General features: G+C 54.8%; 2 protein-coding genes across 12 annotated transcripts in view; both read left to right on the forward strand.

The window, feature by feature from the left end:
- Nucleotides 1–5,260: 5,260 nt before the first annotated feature.
- Nucleotides 5,261–18,489, forward strand: SH2D5 (SH2 domain containing 5). Of its 4 annotated transcripts, none has more exons than XM_081056701.1 (11): nucleotides 5,261–5,479; nucleotides 6,660–6,776; nucleotides 9,387–9,629; nucleotides 9,984–10,064; nucleotides 10,556–10,630; nucleotides 11,693–11,839; nucleotides 13,097–13,345; nucleotides 13,510–13,684; nucleotides 14,121–14,229; nucleotides 15,463–15,622; nucleotides 16,306–18,489. In XM_081056701.1, exons 3-11 carry the CDS (start codon nucleotides 9,543–9,545, stop codon nucleotides 16,507–16,509), a joined length of 1,287 nt encoding a protein of 428 aa, XP_080912827.1. In that variant the 5' UTR covers nucleotides 5,261–5,479; nucleotides 6,660–6,776; nucleotides 9,387–9,542; the 3' UTR covers nucleotides 16,510–18,489. The 4 variants fall into 4 exon arrangements, with proteins under 4 accessions (XP_080912827.1, XP_080912826.1, XP_080912824.1 ...); XM_081056700.1 differs by having other exon boundaries at nucleotides 5,303–5,479; nucleotides 6,663–6,776; XM_081056698.1 differs by lacking the exons at nucleotides 5,261–5,479; nucleotides 6,660–6,776 and having other exon boundaries at nucleotides 9,403–9,629; nucleotides 13,513–13,684; nucleotides 16,306–16,657.
- A 1,283-nt stretch (nucleotides 18,490–19,772) lies between these two features.
- Nucleotides 19,773–22,102, forward strand: part of KIF17 (kinesin family member 17) — a 39,947-nt gene continuing 37,617 nt past the window's right edge. For 6 of the 8 annotated variants that reach the window (XM_081057496.1, XM_081057495.1, XM_081057498.1 and 3 more), the window contains exon 1: nucleotides 19,923–20,295. In XM_081057496.1, coding sequence (XP_080913622.1) covers nucleotides 20,065–20,295 — 231 coding nt within the window. In that variant the 5' untranslated portion in view covers nucleotides 19,923–20,064. Of the gene's footprint in view, nucleotides 20,296–22,102 lie in introns of all 8 variants that reach the window. The other 2 variants (XM_081057501.1, XM_081057497.1) reach the window with 2 other exon arrangements.

Genomic DNA, 22,102 nt, shown 5'->3' on the forward strand with positions numbered 1-22,102 from the left:
AACAGTTTACTTAGTACTGGCAGCTTCATTATAGCATGCTAATAACTTGTGAGAGCTTTTCCTCCAAGAGCCACAGCTTCTAACAGACCTTGTGTTGCTAAGGGAGCAGCTTGCCTACTCTCTATAAATTGAACTTGTACTTCATGAGGCCTGCAAAGAGGAATTCCAGAATGGGGATTGTCTGACAACTGAAGTTTTTGGACATGATATCTGCTTAGTAATCATGAGCTGGAATGTTAGACATCCTTGCTCCTATATTCATGATTCTGTCAGCTTTGTTTGCCCAATACCAAAGGATGCTCTTTTTTCCTAAAACCCAGAGAGTTATACAACATCCTTGCTCATCCATTTTACTGTTTAAAGAGCTTTTGCTGTGATGAAATTCTCATGTCGAATCTAAACCCCTTATGTTACTTGTTTGTACAACTTAAATTTGCTGGTATAGTATGTAGAATAAGAAATTTTCATCAATTCCACATTGAGTTCAAATCCTGGTTCAAATACGTCACTCAGCCCAGTATCCTAACATCTGTAGCCATGGTCCTGCACAGTGATCCTTGGAGACTGTGTCACTTACCACTATGTGACCTTGGCCAACCCATTTAATCTCCCTGAGCCTTGATTTCCTCATCTTTAAAATAAAGGTTCAAATCCACAATTTTTTTATTTTTATTTTTTTTAGAACACCCAGAGGCAATGTGAGATTATCAAGTATCAAAGATTGAACCATATTCACAACACTCAGGTTACTTGGGCACTTAGAGTTTTATAATAGAAAAAACTGGTTTATTTTTAAATAAATGAGCCAGCAAGAACATCTGATTGAATGGAGTTAAGTTTGGTTTAAACTACCATTCATTGCAGTTTCCTATTCCTAAACTCTTCAGTCATACTGTCTCGAACCCTCACAAATAGATTCTCAAAGATACGTGACATTGTCCTCAATTATCAGAAGCACATGTGTTGAGCTGATTTCCTCCAAATTAAAAATAAAAAAAATAAATAAAAATAAACATGGAATAAGTGGTGGACTTCGACATGGCACCCAGGCTGTCACCTCCCCTCCACACCTACCTTAGCAGCTTTGTGCACTGAAAGCTCAGGTAACTGAACATCTGGCAACAAGTTCAACGAGGGTCTGACTGTAAAAATAATGGGCTGTGGTTAGCAGATTTGGGTTTTTTTTCTTTTAGCAGATTTTAAGTCCAGGTTTTTAAACTGCCAAGTGCCCACTCATTAAAAGATGAGCAAGAAAAAAACATCCAGCTTTGAGTTTCAGACTCCAGGGAGCAAGAGAAGAGAAGCCAGGTGAGCAAGAGAGGCGAGTGTCGTCCAAGCTGGGGCCACCAGAGGCCTAGGCCGCCACCAGCTGCCACCTGGGCCCGACCTGGGGTCTTAACTGGCTGTGGATGAAGACGGGGGCTACAGAGAAAATGGCTATTCAATGTGCAACCTTTTTTTTCTTTTTTTTAATCTCCATTAAATACTATCACTAGTTTATGATTTTTAACATAGGCATTATTTTAAATAGTATTTGATATTACCTGCCTTCTGAAATGGAGCTCTAGACTATTATTTGTCTCTGGCAACAGCCTCTGTACTTTTAAGTTGGGAAAGTAACTACGAACCATTTCTTGTTCCCCCGTTTCTGAAATGGGGTACATGTAGCAACAAGATAAACATAGTGCCTATTTCTGGGGCACCTGTCCTATTCTAAAGTATTTGAGGGAGGGAATGCCATTATGTTAATAGCAATATTGAAACAAATGGAAGGGAGTACAAAGTCCCCAATAGTTAATAAGATAAAACAAGATTTCCTAGAAATAAAGCAGCAGCAGGCGGTCCTTAGAGGGCACATTCACTCCCGGATACCATGAGTCAAGGCTCCTCGTCTGTGTCCCCTTTGGAACTATCAGTGTAACCTCAGGCAAGTCACTTACTCTTCTGCTTCTCAACTGGACAGGTGAGGGACTGGAACTAGATTGGATAACATTGCTCGGATCCTGTACCCTCCACACTTATGCCAACCAGGATAGAGCAGGAAATGGAATCTGGCCATACAGTGCTATGGTCTGCTTTTCGAATGGATGAAAAGGAATCTTACTGTAATTATTGGTTGGCTTGGGCTGCCATAGCAAAGCACCACAGACTAGGTGGCTTAAACAACAGCAATTTTATTTTCTCACAGTTCTGGAGTCTAAAAGTCCGAGATACAGGTGTCAGCGGGGTTAGTTCCTTCTGAGGGCTGTGAAGGAAGGATGTTCCAGGCCTCTCTCCTTGGCTTGTGGATGGCCATCTTCTCCCCGTGTCCTCACATCATCTTCCTTCTGTGTGTCTGTGTCCAGATTTCCTCTTCTTATAAGGACACCGGTCATCCTAGAGTAAGACCCACTCTATTGACCTCATTTTAATTGAATTACCTCTTACAGATCCTACTCCAAATACATCACATTCTGAGGTGCTAGTGATTAGGACTTCAACATACGAATTTGGGAAGCGGAGACACAGTTCAATCCATAACACATCTTAGGATTTTTTTTTTTAATTTCCATTCTAGGTCACTTATTTTGGGGTGCTATATTGAGGATAAGTTTCAGGGACAGCCATGAGGACAAACCTGAGAGAACAGAACCACGGTGCTCACGGTTGAAAGTAACTATCGGCATGGGAAGGTGTTACTAAGGAAACAGATGGAAGCCTGTGCTGTAAAAACCAGGTGGGGCGAGATGCTGCGTTGAGACGAGGCCTGTTCCAAGCTCTCCGTCTTGGCTCCAGTTTTCAGTCCTATTGTGGCTTCAAAATGGTGTGATATTACATCCCACTCACATTTGTCAGCTGGCAACTCCAGGACCAGATTCCAGCATTTCAGAGAAAAGGGAAGCTGGGGATAGCAAGCTCACCCTTTGTGATTTAGTAATTGACATTGACTCATCCGGAAATACCATGCCGTGGCCATCCCCCCCATGTGCCCTAACATGTTCACAGATCATTACCCCGCCACCCTCGCTTGCCTTTTTTTGGCATTCCTTCCCCTGCTTAATAACACAGGTGACTTCGCGCTTCCTGCAAAAGTGAGTCATTAATCTAATGGTTGAAGTTCTACACCCGCTGACGCCTGAGAGCTGTCTTACCGTGAATGTAGGGTTAGATAAATGTGGCAGCTAATGGTGCAGGGATGGCTGTGTTAGGCTGCGGTCCTGAGTGGAATTAGGCTCACTCGCCCAGGAGGTGGCTGACACCCACTGCAGTTTGTTTCCTGTGATGCAAACCTCTGAGCTTGTAGAGCTAATGTACATTAGTGAGGCTACCTGCACTGTGGAAGCTTCTTGGAGCCACTGCGCTTTTAGTGGCATTAGATCAATTGAATTTGGCAACCTGGGGGAATAGCTCACATCACCTTGATACAGAAATAAAAAGGGAGGAATGAACTTGAAATGTATAAATGTATTTAGTTTTGCCATTGTATTTCTGCGTGGGGGGTTGTAAAGTCAAGAGTGAATGGCACAGACCTCTTTCGCACAATTATCTTTCCAGATCTGGTTTTTGTGGTGTGTTGTGTGTTTTGTTGCAAATCTCTGTATCCCCAGGACCTAGCAGAGTAATGCCACTCAGATCTTGACCCTCTGTCCCCCTCTCCTGAAAAAAGATTTAGAAGGCAGCATTAATTATCCCTCTGGTTTTAACTATTTCACTATCTGAATTTAATTCCTCGGTCTTTTTTCAAATTCCTGTCACTTTTTAAAATTGTATGCATCAGTTGTGGCTTTCGTTGTTTTCTCTGAATAGTCTCAAAACGGGACTGTGGACCTAGTAATTGGCAGGTTCTCTGTTTAAACTTTACATGTTCTTTTATAGAAAGCTAGTAAAGATTAACCCTTTATCCTTTGTGTACCCTGGGTTTCACAAGTTGAGATTTGTCAGAAAGCAGGACCAACTTGTAAACCAGCTTGATCTTTCTCATTACTGGACTCAAGGCTGTCAAATGGCCTGCTTGGTGAAGGGTTTCCCAGAGCACCTGGCATGCGGAACTCAATAAACACTTGCCATTCAATCGCATGTAAAAGAAACTCAAGAATAAACGCAAAGTCTAGTTAATACCAGCTATTTACTGAGTGCTTCACTCAGTGTGGGTCAGGTACTGTGCCAAGCACTTAGCAGGCCCCCGTTGACTCATTCGATCCTCAGCCCCAGTGAGTCAGGTGTCAGTAACACTCACAGATGAGGCACTGGGGATTAAGGTGTTGGCCCAAGGTGCCACATTTAGCGAGGCAAAGTGCCCAGATTTGGGACCGAGCCTCTGAACACCTCCCTGTTGCCTCTGGAAGGCCTCCAGATGCTCTGGGGAGACTGCCCTGTCTGCAGGACAGCTCAAACTTGCCTTCTCTTGGAACTCCCCTGAGGTCCTCAGACCCAGGCCAAGTTTCTCTGTTCTGTGCCTGCCTCTGGGTGCTCACCTCCTGGGCTGCAGCCTTTGCTCCCCACTGGACCTGAGCCCTGTGTCCTGGCGTTTCTGAGGTGTGGGGCATGGACAGCCGTGGGGGTTTCCTCTGCAGATTTCAGGTTAAATACACACCAAAGGCTGGGTTGGATCAGGTTTGCTTTTTGTTCTGTTGGCACTTCCAGGATGCCTGGCCTGTTGGGAACAAAAGTGCTCTCCAGCTCAGACCTGTGACTGACACTTCTGGCTGGATTTGCTCAACAGTTTTCTCCCATCTAAGTGCAAGTGAAGGACAGGGTCACGGCTCATGTGCAACGATCAATGTTCATGAGGAGACGTCTTAGTGCGGACGCTGAGCTGAGCAGGCTCCGTTAATTCTCCGAATTAGGGCGCGGAGGAAGAGGATTCACGACCGACTCCCACTCCCCCACCGCCCCACCCCCGGTGACACTCGCCCGGTTCCCCCAAAGACCGGGGCCTGAGCGCCTTCATTCACTCGTCAAGACAACAGTCACTGAAGGCCTACTACGAGCCAGGCTCTGTCCCGCGCACGGGGGAAGAGGCCCCTCCGCTTGCACTCTTCTGACCGGGGTGGGATGACCAGTAAGAGTCGCGAGGGCCCTGCAGGGGCTGGCGGAGTCACTGGTGGTCAGGGAAGACTTCTCGGAGGAGGAGTGCCGGCTAAGATTGGATGACGAGGACTCGCTAGCCGAGGACTCACCGGGAGGAGGAAACTGTCAGCGACGACCAGGGCACTCAGCACCCCCGCCCTGGAAGAGGCAGGGACGCCCCCCTTTAAGGCGGAGCGTCGGGGCGCGCGCCGGCGGGGGCGGTGCCAGGGCCCCTCCCGGCCGCTGATTAGGCGGCTTGGCCGAGCGGAGCCGATCCGCCGGCACCGATTGGTGGGCTAGGGCCGGGCGCCGCCGCCAGGTGACCCTGGAGGCTGGTTCCCGCGCCACGTGGGGGGCCGTGGGGGGCTCCAGGGCGGGCGGCGGAGACGCGCGGAGCTGCAGCGCCTGGACTCGAGACGCGGCGGCCGCGGTGAGTGAGCTCCGGGGAGCCGGGGAGCGCGGCAGGGCCGGGGGCGGCGGGCGCGGGCTCGGTCCCCAGGCCCGGGGTGGGGGCGGGTGCGGATGGCGAGGCGCGCCTCTGCCGGTCCCTCCGTCACCGTCACCAGCCAGCGCCTCCGGCCTCACCTCCGCTGTCTCGCGTCCAGCAACCTGCCTGGCTCGCACCTCGGTGGGACCGGGGAGTTTCTTAGCCCCGGGCGGGGGCTGTCAGCTGGCGCTCGCAGCGCCCCCCAGAAAGCACCATAAACGCAGGACCAATAACCCCGCGGTGGAGCGCTCTGCACCGCGGCGGTGCGGGCGCGTCTACGTGGCTTCGGCCCCACTTACTCCTAAAAACAGCGCGTTCCGCTCAGTGTCGTCGGTTAGGAGAGGCCGTCCTCGACCACCCTGTATTAGGTGGCACCTCCCCGCCACACACGCAACTCATAGCCTCCGCACCGTACGGTATTTCTCTCTAAATCATTTACCTCTCGCCCTCGAAATCTTGTTGGTTTCCGGCACCGGCCCCCAACCGGGCTGTGTGCTCTGCGAGGGCTGGGACTTTGTTTTGTTCACCTGACACGTAGCCCCACTCGGAAATATGCTCAGGAGAAACAAACAAGTACTCCCCTCCTGGGGCGGGGGTGACACCAAAAGGGGTGTTGGGGCCGAGACCTCTTCTGTGTGCCTGAGCCAGGGGCTGTGGGGTGAAGCAGGTGACTGAGGGTTCCTGCAGCCCCAGACCCTCTGGCTGGAAGCAGTCAGAAAGAGAAAGCTGCTGTTTTGCTGATGAGATCAGCCCCCAGCACCTAAGGTGTTCTGGGCAGCTGGATAGGCTGGGACTCACCAAACTGTAAAGGGGGACCCCCTGTTTACTTGGGAGAGGGGAGTATGAGCAGGAGGGCACGGCCATGGCCTCTAGGAAGAGCTCCAGAGACCTGGGTTTGCCTCCCAGCTTGCTCTCTTCTTATGCTGTGTGCCCTTGGTCAAGTGGCTTCACTCCCCTGAGCGACCCTTTGCTAAGCCCAGAGTCTGCAGGCTGAGTGGTCTCCCAGGACGCCGGAAAGGTGGGCCTTCCCTATGACTTCACTCAGCTATGATGCAGTGCTGCAGAAGGCCTCTGCCCTTGAACCCTCCAGGCAAGTCAACCCATCCAGGCCTCTGTCTCTCAGCAGGGCCACCGGGAAAACCTCAGAGGAGCAAGAGAAGAGCTTGTCCTCATTCCAGAGGTGTCCCCTTAAGGAGGTGCTGGTCCAGGCAGGCTGCTGGGTAAAACCTCGGAAAAACAGGTCTGGTCCAAAGTGATGAGTGGGTGTTTGTGTGTGGAAGGGGTCTGCAGGTGTGTTTCCAGGATCAGGATGAGTCTGGTACCCTCCCTGGTCCCCTGCGTAGCCCTCAATTTCAGGCCTGGCGCTTAAATGTGCTGTGCTTCATTTGAGGAGGGAGGAAGAAGAGGGGAGAAATTTCCAGTTTCCAGGGGGTAGGGGAAAGATCATGTGGTAGTGGGGTGGGACTCATGGAGGACCAGTGGCCTCCCCACCCCCACCCTCACTGCCTGCACATGGGATGTCCCCAAGAAAGCTACAGCTCTGGATCTGGACGGCAGAGGCTGTTCACAGCCCTAGACACAGCTGTCTCGGTGTGTGTGACTGCAAATGTGTGCGTAAGTCATAACCCGTGTGTCTCCTTTCAGTCTTACATACACTCTTAGTGTCTGAGGGGCTGTGTCAGCACAGGCAGGATGAGAAATGTGCTCCTTATCTCTCTCTCCTCCCATCTCTCCTTTATCCCTTTTGTCTTTCTTATCCCTCATTGTTCCCTCTTCTGTGGCTCCTTTTCATCCTCTGTTCTGTCTCGGTCTCCTTTTCGCCCATTCGGTTTTTGGTCTTTGCGGCCTCTGTTCCCCAGGGGACCAGGGCATCCCCGCTTGGGATGTTGAAAGGTGAGTTCACTGGAAGCCCCCATATCCATACCTGGAAGGGGAGGGCAGGGAGCACATAGCTTTTGTGCCGGTTACATGTCTAACTTTGCTTTATTTAAACATAAAAAGAACAAGAGGTAATGGACACGAGGTGAAGAATGATCAGGATCAAAACCCTTGAGGGTGTGAGGTCCCAGAAAAACAGAAGAGGAGAGGCTACCGGAGCAAGGCTCCAAGGGGAGGGGACAGCACAGCCTTTATTTTCTGGCTCTTCCTGGGAGGGCTGCTCACCAAAAGTTAGTAGATTGAAAGTTAAGTAGATTGTAGTGAATCACAGCTGGGACCTCCACCTGGGCGGCAGAGGTCGGGGCTGTTCTGGGCTCCTGGCGCTAAATGCATCAGTTCCAAAGCCCCCGAAGCCTCCTTCTTCAAGGACTTCTGGGTAAAGCACACCCCGGACACACCCATTTCCTGCCGGCACGCTGTCTGATCTTGGCTTTATCCTGGCAGGAATCACAGCCCTCGGGCAGGCTTCCCTGCTGCCGAGTCCTCCCAGACTGGATAGTCTCCTGTTGGGTGTGTCCCGGTGCAAGGAGGGCACTGAAAGTGGTCAGACCTCCCTGTCTGCCAAGGTCCCTCCTGAACAGCAGGCTCTGCGGACCCCCATCCCCCTGTGAGACTGTATTTGTTGAGCATTTGTTCAGCGCCAAGCCTGGCCGAGCCTGGCTGGCATCATGCTGGGTGCCTGCTCCTCCATTTAGTTCTCATTGACCCCTCGCATTATTCTAGGTTTGGGGGTGAGGAAACGGAGGCTCAGAGAAGTAAAATGGCTTGCCCAAAATCACACAGGATTTTGATCCAGGTCTCTCTGATCCCAAGTGCAACGATTACAAGTAGGCTGGTGAGACAGAGCCAGCCAGGATGGAGGTGGGGGTTTAAGTGGGCCCCAGGAAAGACTGAGGGGACAGAATCCTCGGGGACCCAGGCAGAGGCAGTCAGCCATTCTTTGTCATGATACCATGTTCATTGACAACCAGCTGTGTTCCTGAGTTCTTTTTTTTTTTTTAATTTATTTATTGGGGTGACAATTGTTAATGAAATTACATAATTTCAGGTGTACAATTCTGTATTACATCATCTATAAATCCCATTGTATATTCACCACCCAGAGTCCTCCTTCCATCACCATCTATTTGATCCCCCTCACCCTCAGTGTTCCTGAGTTCTAATGGGGAGTAAACGTTCTCCCTGCCCTTGGAAACAGTCTACTAAGGGGGTTTCCTCCTCTCCTCCACTAGCAGATCTGGGAGACAGAGACCCCAGGAAAGACCAGGACCTGGGCTGGGGGCCTGGGGCAATGTCCACTTTCCTTAGCTCCTGACTCCGCGTCTGTGCACTCGGGTTGGGGGCTTTGGGCAGGGGCTGGAGTCAGGCTGAGCTGACTCAGCCAGGGGCCTATGAAGCGGCTCGAGCCATCCAGCTCATGGGCCCCACCTTAGACCACAGAGCTCCTACCCTAGAAACTGCTGTGGCTCCTCACTGCCCACAGGGCCGAGCCTAAATTCCCTAGTGTGACGCTGAAGCTGCAGCCTGCCGCTCTGGAAAGATCTATCTAAGGGCCCCAGCTGCTTTCGCACCCCATCTCCCTGCTGTCACACCCCATCTCCCCTGCCTGGCTCTTTGTAGCAGCTGGGTACAGGTCTTTACCCCCTCCTTCCAGAGGTTTCAGTGTGGGACCCAGGGCGTGGACTGCCACACCCCTTACTCGAGCATTTCCTCAAACCTCAGTCCTCAGCAAGGCCTTCAGGCTGTTGTCAACCCCCAGCTTGCAGTTCATAGCCTCCTCCCTGCTTTGTCACCACCTAGCATATTCCATGTCTTAGTTACTTAATGTCTTTCGCCCTCAGGAGAATGTTGGCTTCATGAGGGCGGGAGGGAGTTGGTCATTTTGTTCAGGGCTCTTGTTTTCTGTCCCCAGGACACTGTACGTGCTGAGTAAGGATTTGTCGGAAGACGGAGCTCACTGTCCTCTGATGGCGAACACTGTGCCTTGATTGCCTAGGAACCAACCCTTCTCCCCTGCCCTTTGCAGCCTTCTCTCCCGCGGGGCCTGAAGCTGGGCATCCTGGGGCCCATGCAGAAGGCTGGGGCCGGGGGCCGGAGGGCCTCCGACTGCGGCCCTGCCACTCACCGGCCCAGGTGCATCACCAAGTTTGCCCAGGTGGGTGGGGCTGCCCTCATGGGGTGTGCTCTGGTAGGTGGCGACTGGGTGGCAGGTCCTGGGGCTGGGGAGCAGCTGTGGGGAGGACCGATTTCTGTGTCTTCCCTCCCTGGCCCAGGCTCTGGAATGTGTGTGCGGGCACAGATGAGGACGGGGCTGAGTGGCTTGACCAAGGCCACCCGCTGGGAAAGTAGCAGAGCCTGGACTCCGAGTACACTGCTCTGTCACTGTCTACAGCTTACTTGACAGCATAGCAGAGTGTGTGTTTGGAGGGGCGGCATTTGGTGGATAGAGGTCAGAAGCCATGGGCCCGATGCCCTGCCTCCCTCCCACCCACTCCCCATCCCCAAACAGTACGTGGGCTCCTTTTCCGTGGACAACCTGGACACCCAGGAGAGTGTGTGGCTTGTGCAACAACAGCTGTGGACACTGAAGGTAGGGGAGCTGAGGAAGGCCCTTCCCTGGTGGTATCACAGCCTTGGGATGGCAGGTTGCGAATGGCTCCTGAAACGTCTGATCCACTCCATCCCCAAATCATAGAGGTGGAGCAAGTGAGGCCTAGGGAGGGGCAGGATCAAAGCCATTCTGAAAGGTGGGCCCCAGGACCACACCCAGGCTCCTGGAGACATGTTTCTTATGCCCAGGGACTCTTCCCTTGGGCAGTTGTGATCTGTGCCCCATGGGTGGCAGCCGTAGGTGGGACATGTGGTTGACGGTCAGAACATGACCAGCTATCGCCCTGGCTGCGGGGTGGTCTCTGGGAACCATTTCCCTGGCTCCTGGGGGGTCCCCTGTCCAGGGCTCAGTCCTCTGGCCGGTGGGGTGGAAATGGCTGACCAGCCTGTGGTGACTGGTGTTGAGGCTGGCCTGGGCTGGGCAGGCCCAGGGAGGTAACGCCTGCTCCCCAACAACTCTCTCCCACACAGGAATGTCACAGACGCCGGGCTGTCATCCTGCAATTCAGCCTTCAGGGTCTCAAGATGTACAGCGGGGAGGGTGAGGTAGGAGCCCATGTGGGTGCAGGTGAGGACTGGCCGGGCAGGTGTCCCCCTTCCTCGGGATGCACTTGCCTCCACCCAGGCCCTGGGCTGTGCCTTGAGCCTCCTGGCTTCCGAACCAGCTCAGGGCCTTTGGAGTCCTCTCCCTAAGGGGCTTCACCCAGGGCAAGCGCGGTGGGCAACAGTTTATCCTCTATCCCCTGTCTCCGGGCCTCCAAAATCTCCAGGGGCCACCTCCTGGCCTGAGCATCAGGACGATGCAGCCCCATGAGGTTTTGGCAAGTCCCCAGGCCTCTATGCAGGCCTGCCCAGTGTTGGCCGCCTCTCATGGCTGTGGGAGGGGGGCCGGACTCAGGCTGGAGGCTGGTTGGGGGCCACTGCTTCGTCGCCTATCCTCCTCCTGGTGGCACAAGCCAACATGTGGTGAACACTAACTGCATTGCAGACTGCGCACGCCGTAACTCTGGTGCCACTCACCTAAGACTGGTGCAAACAGTGTCCCCAGGCTGTGCATTGAGGGGGCCCTGGGGTCAGGTGCCATGCCACTTGCATGAGGTCTCACTGCCCCCACCACCAGCCCCAGCACAGGGTACTATCACAACTTCACTCTTGTCACAAGGGCTCGGAGGGCTATGCTCACCTGCCCAGGACACAGAGAGAGTGGCAGAGCCAAGATTTAAACCCCGGTCATCTGACTCCGGAGACTAGGCGTGCAACCCCAGGGCCTGCCGCCACTGCCTCTCGGTGACCTGGCGGGCCGGGAATGCTCTGCCCTTAGTTCCATAACATGGGCGTGGCGATTCCAGCCAACGAGAGAGCCAAGCCCAGTGGTGATGGAAAGGATAAGGGTTTCAGTGTGGAGCAGGGTTTGGACAGGCCCGGAAGGAGGGAGAGTTCTTCACCCAAGAGCTAGGTGGGTCCTAAACTGAGCACACAGGCTGGAGAGCAGGCCTGGGAATCCTGCCAACAGGTGTGTGGGGCCCGCAGGGCTGGTGCCCACTGGGCTGGCAGCTGCAGGCCAGGTGGTGGGTCTGATGGGGGCCGTCACACCTGCTGCCTTCCCAGGTGCTCTTGATGGCGCACGCCCTGAGGCGAATACTCTACTCCACCTGGTGCCCAGCTGACTGCCAGTTTGCCTTTGTGGCGCGAAACCCCCGGAGCCCGGCCAGCAAGCTTTTCTGTCACCTCTTTGTGGGCAGCCAGCCTGGAGAGGTATCTGGGGCCCAGGCAGGGTGACCACCACTGAGGCTGGGGTGGGGGTGTGCTGTGCCTCAGCGTTGGTTCCAGGGGCTGAGGCCTTGCAGCGCTCAGCCACACTGGCCTGAGCCCCCTCCAGACGTCCACCCATTGCCACACCGGCTCCTTCTGGGGCTCTGCCCACGGAGGATGTCACAAAAGCAAGTCAGTGGCCTCAGCATGCCATGGGGACCAGCCCATATGCTTGGAGATCGGAGAATCCCCCTGCCAGGCCTTTGCTCCTGCTCTTCTCTCTGCCGGGAATGCCCTTCCCTTTTCAGCCTGACAGATTCCAGCTTGCCCTGCAAGGCCAGCCCAGGTGTCTGTGAAGCCCATCTGACTCCTCTAGACTGCCCCTCCCTTCTGGGGTCCTGGGACCCGAGCCGTACTTTGTCATCTGTCTGTCCCTAATCCCAGACACTGGAGGACCTGGAGAGCAGAGGCTGGGCCCGGGTTCCAGTGCTTGGTCCCGTGGAGCAAGTTGGGGGGCGGGGAGATCCCAGAAGTCAAAGCCAATGTGACTGTCATGAACAGAGCCTTGGCAGCCAATCATTTAGCCAACAGAGGCTGGCTGTGGTTCCATCCAGTAAGCATTTGATATCACCCCTGTATTTCAAGCCCTGTGCTGGCTACTGGAGTGACAGGTGGCGGAGACATGGCCATTGATCTTTGGGATGGAGCTCAGGGTTCCATTGTGTTCGGGCTGGATGATGTGTGTGGTGGGTAGAAAGTGCTGGGCTTATGCTGGGGAGTGTCTGTGCTCCATGTCATTAAAGGAGTACAGAGAGGTGGGGATGAGGAATCAGAGGACAGAGGTGCCATGCTCTGTCCAGGGTCACACAGCAGCTCCTAAGTGACAGAATCAAGATTGGATCCAGGTTCTGTGACTACAGGGCTTGGGTTCTTAGCCACTCCTTTACGAGGGTGCTGACCCAGTGCATGGGGTGAGGGTGGTCAACCCAGGGGCTGGGGGTGCATTTAGCCCAGGCATTCCCGGCTCCAAGCATAATGCCTGGAACAGAGTAGATGCTCATTATTTGTTAAATGAAAAAGGAATCCGGTGTGGGAGGCTGCATGGTGGTGAGGTTTTGAGGGATAACTGAGTTTTCCCAGGAAGAACGGGGAAGAGAGTTACAAGCCAAGGGGCAGCATTCCCCCATGGGGAGTAGGTTGATGCCTAAGGAGTTCTCTAGGAGACCTCCCCCAACTGAGCCCCATCCCTCCCCTCCCTAGGTCCAGATCCTGCACCTGCTCCTTTGCCGCTCCTTCCAGCTCACTTACCTCGTACAGCACCCTGAGGAGCGGGTACAGCCTGAGCCCTGCTCGGGGTCTGCAGGGGATGTGCCCCTGAAGCCACTGCCCAGCCCTGGGCCACCCTCTGGCCTAGTACGGGAACCCTTCGGCCGTGATCAGCTCTCACAGAATGTTCATGCACTGGTCTCCTTTCGGCGGCTGCCTGCGGACGGGCCCATGGGCAGTGGGGTAGGCAGCACCCCAGCCAGGGAGTGGGCAGTGGAGAAGGGAACTGGGTGAAGGTTTGGGGGTCATGTGGGGCAGTTCTGGACCTCAGAGGGCGGGGGCTTCACCTGACCTGACATGACGGAGTTTGATCTGTCTGCTCTTCTGGGCCCCTCTTGGTGTTCTAGAAGGAGCTGCCCGACTTGGAAGGCCGTGGGTTCACCCGCCATGCCCGTCTGGGGAATCCCTACTGCTCACCCACACTGGTACGCAAGAAGGCTATCCGCAGCAAGGTGATCCGCTCCGGGGCGTACCGTGGCTGCACCTACGAGACCCAGCTGCAGCTGTCAGCCCGGGAGGCCTGTGAGTAGCGCAGCACCTGCCTCAGGCGTACCTGGGGCCCAGGCCTGTGTACACCAGTGTGAGTCCGAGGGGGTGCACCCGAGTGTCCTTTTCTGCAAGGCTGTGAACATGCCTCCGAGCAGATGCCTGTGGTGGGAATGAATGTGCATCGTGTCCACATGGGTGAGTGTGCACCCAGGTCTGCGTGCCAGGGGCTTGCACTGGGCACTGCATGGCTGTGGACGTGCTTTAACTGGTGCGTGGGTGTGAGTGGGGCTGTGCCTGTGTGTGGATGTGCCTTTTGGGGGGACTGGATTGGAAGCCTATTGGGCCGGGAGGGAGTGGCTTGGTGAGGAGACAAGTCCACACTTGGTCATGGGGCCTGTGGGTGGGCTGGGCTGGTACAGGAGGGGACCGGACAGCCTTTCTCCCTCTGCCCCCTGGGTGGTCTCCATAGTTCCTGCGGCGTGGGAGGCGTGGCCTTGGGGTCCTGGCGGCCCTTCATGCCTGGTGGAGAGTGATGGCAGCCTGACAGAGAACATCTGGGCCTTTGCTGGTCTCTCCAGGTAGGAGGGGCCTGGCGGGGTGCCCAACCCCTGGGGGTGGGCAGAGAAGTAGGCTGTGTTCCTCACCCCCAGGCACAAGCACATTCCAGTAGGAGGGCAGAGTGCTCAGGGACTTCAGCGCCCTTAGTTGTCTCAAATGTAAAGTGAGGATAATCAAAGGACCTTCATCCCAGGGCTGTGGAAAGGATCAAGTGAGGTACAGTGGTACCTCGGTTTTGGAATGTAATCCGTTCCAGAAGACCGAGTTCTGAAACGTTCGAAAACCGAGGCATGATTTCCCCATAGAAAGTAATGCAAAATGGATTAATCCATTCCAGACCTTTAAAATCAACCCCTATAACTCCAAATTTAGCGTGAATTTTACTATCTGATAATACCATAGATCCATAATTTATGGCGTTTGTCAACCGAAATGTTCATCAACGAAGACGTTCGAAAACCAAGGCACTACTGTAATTCAAATGAGTTGACTTCAGTACCCACCCGGTCACAGCTCCCTAAATATCAGCTCTTTACCGTGTTTCCCCGAAAATAAGACCTACCCCGAAAATAAGCCCGTTAAGATCGTCAGCCAGACAGATGAATTTTTTATTTATTTACTTTTTTTAAAGAGAAATCTTAGATTTTTTTGGGGGGGGGAAGGGGAATAGGACTTTATTGGGGAACAGTATGCACTTCCAGGACTTTTTCCAAGTCAAGTTATCCTTTCAATCTTAGTTGTGGAGGGCACAGCTCAGCTCCAGGTCCCGTTGCCATTGTTAGTTGCTGGTTGTTAGTTGCAGGGGGTGCAGCCCACTTGCGGGGGTCCAACCGGCAACCTTGTGGTTGAGAGGACATGCTCCAACCGCCTGAGCCACTGGGCCAGCCCCCCCAGATGGACGCATTTAGTATGTTATGACTATGTTCCAGCAGATGACATGGCTGTCTTTGAATAAATGTAGGTTGTTGTACATGAAAAAGTAAGACATCTCCTGAAAATACACCCTAATGCATCTTTTGGAGCAAAAATTAATATAAGATCTTATTCATTTTCGGGGAAATATGGTATAAAACCCGGTCTTATTTTCAGGGAAACGTGGTTAAAATTCTCCTGACTGAGTCTTGAAATGGTCAGTTAAGGACCCTCTAGAAACCTTTCCGAAAGGAAATCTGAAAGCTTCCGGTTGTCGGCGACAGGCATTGTGTTCGGATGCTGTGGGGCTGCACCTTCAGCCTCTTCTTCTGCCCTCCCAGGCCCAGTGCCCTCGCCCTGCTGCGAAGAGACGTGCTTGGGGCCTTCCTGTTGTGGCCTGAGCCGGGCGCCAGTGGCCAGTGGTGCCTGTCGGTGCGGACGCAGTGCGGTGTGGTGCCGCACCAAGTCTTCCGCAACCTCCTGGGTCGCTACAGCGTGGAGGTAAGAGTACCGGCAGCTGGCCCCGCCCCTGGCCCTCAAGCCCCGCCCCTGGCCCTCAAGCCCCTCCCCTTTCTAACCATTGAGCCCGCCTCACCCTTATCCCAGTCGCCTATTGGCTCTCTCTGGCCCTACCCCTTATTTAACTTCATTCACCTCCTTCGTCATTGGCCCTGCTGGACCCCACCTCTATCTATGGGTTGGGCCTGGGGGCCTCTCCAGTGACTTTTGGAGGGTGCCTCTAGCAGAGTCTGGGGCTATAGGAATCCCGGCTTTTAAAATTACTGCTTTCCCACGCCCTAACCATCTCTTAGCAGAGGAGGAAGCTGACTGAGAGAGGGTAGGGGTTTATCTAAGCTCATACAGCCTCTGAGTCTCCAGGTCTGGAGTCTTGGCTGATCACAAGTTTCCAGGGACGGGGAGGGGCGGGGTAGGGGTAGGGGACAGGTGGTGCTTTTTAAATGTGAGCCGTAACCTCCACGCAAAGTGCCTCAGTCCTGTCCAGGCTGGGAGGAGAGACACTGAGGAAATTGTGTCTGGCTCTGCTGTGAGCATGACAGTGACCTCTCTGAGCTCAAATTGCCTCCTCTCTGAAGTGGGGCAGGATCCCCAGTGAGGGAGAGGTTGGTGCCCAGCAGCAGCCATGGAGGAGGGGAAGCTGGAACTGAAGCCCCTTCTTCCCCCAGCACCTGCCAGCCGAGTTCCCCAGCCTGGAGGCTCTGGTGGAGCACCATGCTGGGACTGAGCGCAGCCTCTTCTGCTCCCTCGACATGGGCCGCCTGAACCCCAGCTACGAGGAGCAGGACTGTGGGCGCGAGGGCAGGCCTTCCCGGACACTCCGGCCCCTAGGCCATGCCAAATCCGAGGCAGAACTTCAGGGCCTGGGCTAGGAGGCCCGCCCCACACCAATAGGCCCTGCCTCATCCTGGCTCCTGGCTCATCCTTCATCCTCCTCACTGGCCGCCAGTTCCATCCAGTTACTCTGCCTCTTGGACCCGTCTTTCATCACTTCACTGATTGTGTGAGGGAGCCCTGAGATGGGGAATTGCCTATGGCTTCTCACATGACATGTGGCCCCTTGGGATTGCAGGAGGGGCAGGTGGAGCTCCAGATTCCATGAACTTGCTGAGTGACTTTGGATGCATGTCGTCTCTGGGCTTCACGTTACTCCTAAGAGAGGAGCTTTCTGAGGGGGGTGGGAAGATTTGTTCACAATGGATGTCTAGTCCTCTCCTAAGGAGGCCAGGCCCTGGGACCCTGACTGGGAATCTCCAGAGAGCTCCTGACCAAGGCAGTGTGAGGGAGAGGCATTTGGGGACGCAGGAGGAGTGAGTTCTCACTTTGGGCAAAGGCCTGGGGGCGAGCCACCCTCTCCATTAAGGACACAGAGGTGACTTGGTGGAGCCTGTGGGCTACATCCAGGCCGCCTGACTCTCAAGCCCTCTGAGTCTTCCCTTGAATTCTGAGGAATGAGGGTTAGGCAGGATGGACGAAGAGCCTTGCCACCCAAAGCCCATGGGGACACTTGTGCAGAAAGGGACGTGAACCAGCAAACAAGGCAAAGAATCTGAGTGCATTATTTGTGAAGCCTGGTTTGTCTCACTGAAAACCACAGGTTGTGATTCCTGCCGCTGGGAATGGATGCCCAGCCTCATCCCCTCCCCCACATGCCCGAGAACCACAAAGGCACATACATACACCCAGGTGCATGTCCTTTGGCCATTTGACTGGGAGGGGCTAGCAGTGAGCTGCAGGCTTAGAGGAGTGCCCAGGACCCTGCCCAGCTCAGCTTGCAGGCTGCAGTCTAGGTTGGGCAGCTGCGTGGAAGCCACCCGATGCTGGCATTTCTCTTAGCGTGGTGCTGACCAGGGCTGTCACCTCATTAGGCCAGCTCCATTGGGGATGGGGTCAGAGCAAAGCCACCCAAAGCTAGAACTGATGTGGGCCCTACCAGAAGTGTCTTGGCCTCAGTGTGCAGAGGGGGTCCACAGAACTGATTCTAGTCTAAGGCACTGGTCCTGTGCTGACTGACAGATCAAGGTATCCCTTTTATAAGTGAACTTGATAAACACGAATCTACCAAGTTAGGAAACAAGTTCACGTTGGATGAACTTCTGTTTCTGAAGCAGAGACAGTCGTGAGTCTGGGCGCTGCCCTCTCCTTATTTGAGATTGGCATGTGACTCTGTTCAGTGCCTTGAAAAGTAATAGACTTCTGACTCCTGGAATGAAGATGGCAGCCCCAACAGAAGAGAAAGGAAGGAGGATCCTCGGAAGCTCTTGTTTCCCCACTTTTGGCACCCCCAGTCCAGGTAATGGTCTTAGCTCAGGACTTCGTCATTCCTGTCACAAGGGATAGGAGAAAGCTGTCCTTTGGGGGCTCTTTTCACTGGAACTGCAGCACTGATTTTTCTACTGAACGTGAGTGGAAACCTGGGACTCACTTTATGGCCATTGCCACCAGAACCCATCTCCCTGGGGAAAGCCCTGGTCCCTAGTGGGAGGCCCCAGCCCTACATTGCCCTGGAAAGGACCTGAAGTGCCCTGGATTATAGCCCTGAAGTTGCACATTTAAGAAGATCTGTAACTGGCCCAGACTTAGGCCAAAGCTTATTACCTCTGTGATGGATATATTTTGTTGTGCAAATTATCCTGTGGACAAGGTGTCAGGAATGGCCCCAAAGCACTTTAACATTCCTTCACACAGCATTTATTGCTCATGTGGTACAAATAGGGCGAGATTTTTGACCCAAGTGTGCCGATGCTTCAACGTCTTAATTATAGGTCAGTTTTCTTTGTTCCAAGGAGCACCACCCGGGTCACCCAGCTCTCCTTACTGTGTGTACTACAAATAAAATGCATTTCTTCGGATTGTCTAGTACAGACTTTTCCTTTGACAGGTGAGGTCTTTGTTTAGTTTGCCTGTTTTGTTGTTTGCCAAACATACCTTCAGCTGATGCTGAACAGTAAACCAGACAGGTCCTGTCCTCAGAGGCACAGGATGTCCTGAAGGAATCAGATTGGTATGTTTATTGAAATCATGTCCTCCTGCTGAAAACCTTCACTAGTTATTTCCTACAAGAAAAAGACTCAAGTCGTGTGCTCTGGCTACTTGGGCTTTCCTACTGCTCCTGTAACATACCGCTGGACCTTTGCACAGTCTGGACAGGTCTGCTTGTCCTCCTCCCTGCCCTTTGCCTGGTTAACTCTTCAACCTTCCCATCTCAGTTCCTGTCACTTTCAGGAAGCCTGTCTTCCACTGTGGGAGTGCTGGGTGAGGTGGTTGGATGTTCCATAGAACTGGTGCTTTAGTTTGTAATTACTTGTTCGTTTATGGGATTTTTGTATGTGGGAGATTTGTTTCCGATGTCAGTCTCCCCTGCTAGACTAGCCTATGGGTTCCAGGAGGGCAGGGATTGGGCCATTTCCCAGTGCGTATCGCAATGCCTGGCAGCTAGATGACAGTGTTTCTGTGAAAAGTAGAGCCTGGAGGAGTCCTGTTCTGGCTGGAAGAGATAGGCCAGGCAGCCTCTGCAGCCAAAAAGACTTTGGCTCTCAGAGTTTTTTGTTTTGTTTCTTAATCTTGACTCTTAGGAAAAATGAGGGACAGCATTAGAAGAAGCTTTGTCCTGTCCCAGGGACTGTGACATGTTCTGGGGCTGCTTTCCTGAGTCAGTACTGGGATGTGAACAAAGGCTAGCAAGGTCCTTGTTGCTTTTCTTAGTAGGTCTGTAAGCCCAGCGTGAGGCCCCTCCTTTTGTATCCCTCTCCGAGGTGGAGTCAAGCCTGGCCTCCCAGTCTAAGCTGGGCAACCTTGGACAAGTTGCTTAACCTCTCTGAACCGGGGCTGTGAGTATTAGAGAAGAGAATGGGCGTTAAACACCTGGCACGGAACAGGCAGACGCTCCAGCAAAGCCAGTGCGAGTCCTCCGTGAAGGCAGCCCACGCGTGCAGGCCTGTAGCCAGGGGACCTCCTGCGCCACACTCCCTGCGGCCGACAGAGAACTCGGCGAAGTGCCGGGAGCTGCCACCTGTGACGCCAGGGGCGTTGCCTAGCAACCGCGAACGCCGCGACGGCGTGCGTGCGAGCGGGCCGCTGGGGCGGCGCGGGGATCGGCTCCTGCGGCTGCGCCCGCAGCGCAGACCCCTCACTCCGCCGGCGCGGGCCGGGCCCGAGGGACGGCCGAGCCCGGGCGCGGGAGGAGGCGGCAGGCCCGGCTCCGGTCCTGCGACTCCCCCGCCGCCTCTTTCTTCCTCTCGGGGCTCCCCCCGAGGACTCCTGTCCCCCCGTCGCAGCCCCGCCCTTGTCGCAAGGCCCCGCCCCCGGCGCCCAGCGCTGGCCCCGCCTCCTGGTCCCCGCGGCCAGGGGCCCCCCGCCCCGCGGTTGTGCGTCTCGGCCGCGGTGTCCAGGTGCGGCCGTGCCCGGGGAAGCCCGTCCTCGGCGCCATGGCCTCGGAGTCGGTGAAGGTGGTGGTGCGCTGCCGCCCCATGAGCCAGCGGGAGCGGGAGCTCAACTGCCGGCCGGTGGTGACGGTGGACCCCGCGCGCGGCCAGTGCTTCATCCAGAACCCCAGCGCCGCCGGCGAGCCCCCCAAGCAGTTCACCTTCGATGGCGCCTACTGCATGGACCACTTCACGGAGCAGATCTACAACGAGATCGCCTACCCGCTGGTGGAGGTGAGGGCTCCGCGGAGCTGCGTCCGAGGGCGGGCCGGGCAGGCGTGGGGCCACCTGAGCGGTCCTCGGGTCAGCACTGCCGCCCCGCCAGGCGGGAAGGCCCTTCTGGAGGGCGCAGGTGGACGCCGGCAGGTGGGTCCGAAGACTTGGCCGCGCAGGAGGCAGCAGGGACCCACCCACTAGTCTGTGGTCAGCTCTCCACGGCCCCCAGGGTCAGGGCTGCCCTCACCCTGTCCCTTTCGGCCCCTCTCCCACAAGAGCCCGAGACCACTTGCCCTCCACCCTCATTCCCGAGCTTCAGGACTTCTCTGACAACTCCAGCCACTTCCCCCCGCACCCTTCTCCTCCTCTCCCCATCTCCCAAGAACCCCAGGTCCTCTCCTTTTCCCCCTCTCAGGCGTGGCCTCTGCTTCTCCCCTCAGCCTTCAGAACCCTCTCCCTCATCCTCCTCCCTCTTCCCGAGAAGCGCTGGCATGTATAAGCCCATGTGGGGGGAGACATCTCCCCAGTTCCCTGCTTCTGCAGAGAGAAGGCCACTGGCCTGGCCTGGCCTTGGTGCAATGGAAACCCTTTACCTTTGGTCTAACTTCTCCTCAACGGTTGGGGAACGGGAGGCAGCAACAGCTTCTCACCCTCTCCAGGGCGTTTGCTTCCCAGAGCACTCGCACACCAGGTAGCTCATTCGAGCTTCATAGCAGGAAGGAACTCATTTCACAGATGGGGAGACTGAGGCCCAGAGGATGGAGACCAGCCAAGCTCCCACAGTGAGTCCCTGGCAGAGGTGGGCCTGGAGCCGTGCCTGCTGTCTCCTGGGCAAGGGCTCTTTTCTTTCTACCAACATCTCCCCAGCTGTCCAGCGAATCTCTTATTAAGTGAGATGTCACAAGTTGTTCCAGACAAAAAAGAAAAGTTAGGGAGATGCTGCATACAGTCTCTCACTTGAAGCTGCACAGGGTACGGAGGGTACCTGAGGGTTTGCAGTTAAAAATCCAGTGTGACTTACTTAACGCAGTGTTGCCACAATAGATTTGACCATGGGACCTTTTATGTTTTGGCTGTCAGCCCATTTAATTGTCCCCAGAACACCGACTTTGGCTGTCCCATTTCTTTCTCCAAACTCAGTCAAAACCCTGGAGAGAGCTAAAGTGTTGTGAAACCCAGAGCTCCCAGTGCTCAGAACCTGACTGGAGATGATGCTGATGGGGTGAGGGCAGCTCTCCCCAGGGGGTGACCCCAGGCTCTGGGATGGTCAGGCTTTTCTTCCCAGACTGGAAGGGACCTGAGGGTTCGTCCTGTCCACCCCCACCCCCTGCCTCGGATCCTTGACTGTCTATCCAGTGGCAGGAGCTCATTCTTCCTGAAGTAGCCCGTTCCGCCTTTCCTTCTTGGCTCCTAGAAGGCTGTTCTACGTGGTGAGTCAGACTCAGCCTCCCTGAAGCTTCCAGCCACTTGCTCTGGCTTTGTCCCTCAGCTCCACAGGACACTCCTGCTCCCTTGTTTAGGATCGGCCCCTCCAAGATCTGAAGGTTCCAAGATCACGTTCCTCTTTGGCCTTGCCTCCTCCAGGGCCTCAGCCTTGCTCATGGGTCCGCTCCTCATCCTGGAAGTAATCCCCTGAGTGAGCCTCCCTTGTCAGGGTCCCCGGGAAGCCCCATCCAGAGCGGGAAACACTGAGGACACAGTGATTACATCATATCTCTCCTCCAGCTCTCCCTTCGGCCTTGAGTTCTGCCACTTGTGGTTTTCTGCCAGACACCTGTCTCTGGACCTCCCATAGAGCCTCAAACTCAACACCACACATGTTCTC

This window comes from Rhinolophus hipposideros, assembly GCF_964194185.1.
Source record: "Rhinolophus hipposideros genome assembly, chromosome: 8".
NCBI lineage: Eukaryota > Metazoa > Chordata > Mammalia > Chiroptera > Rhinolophidae > Rhinolophus > Rhinolophus hipposideros.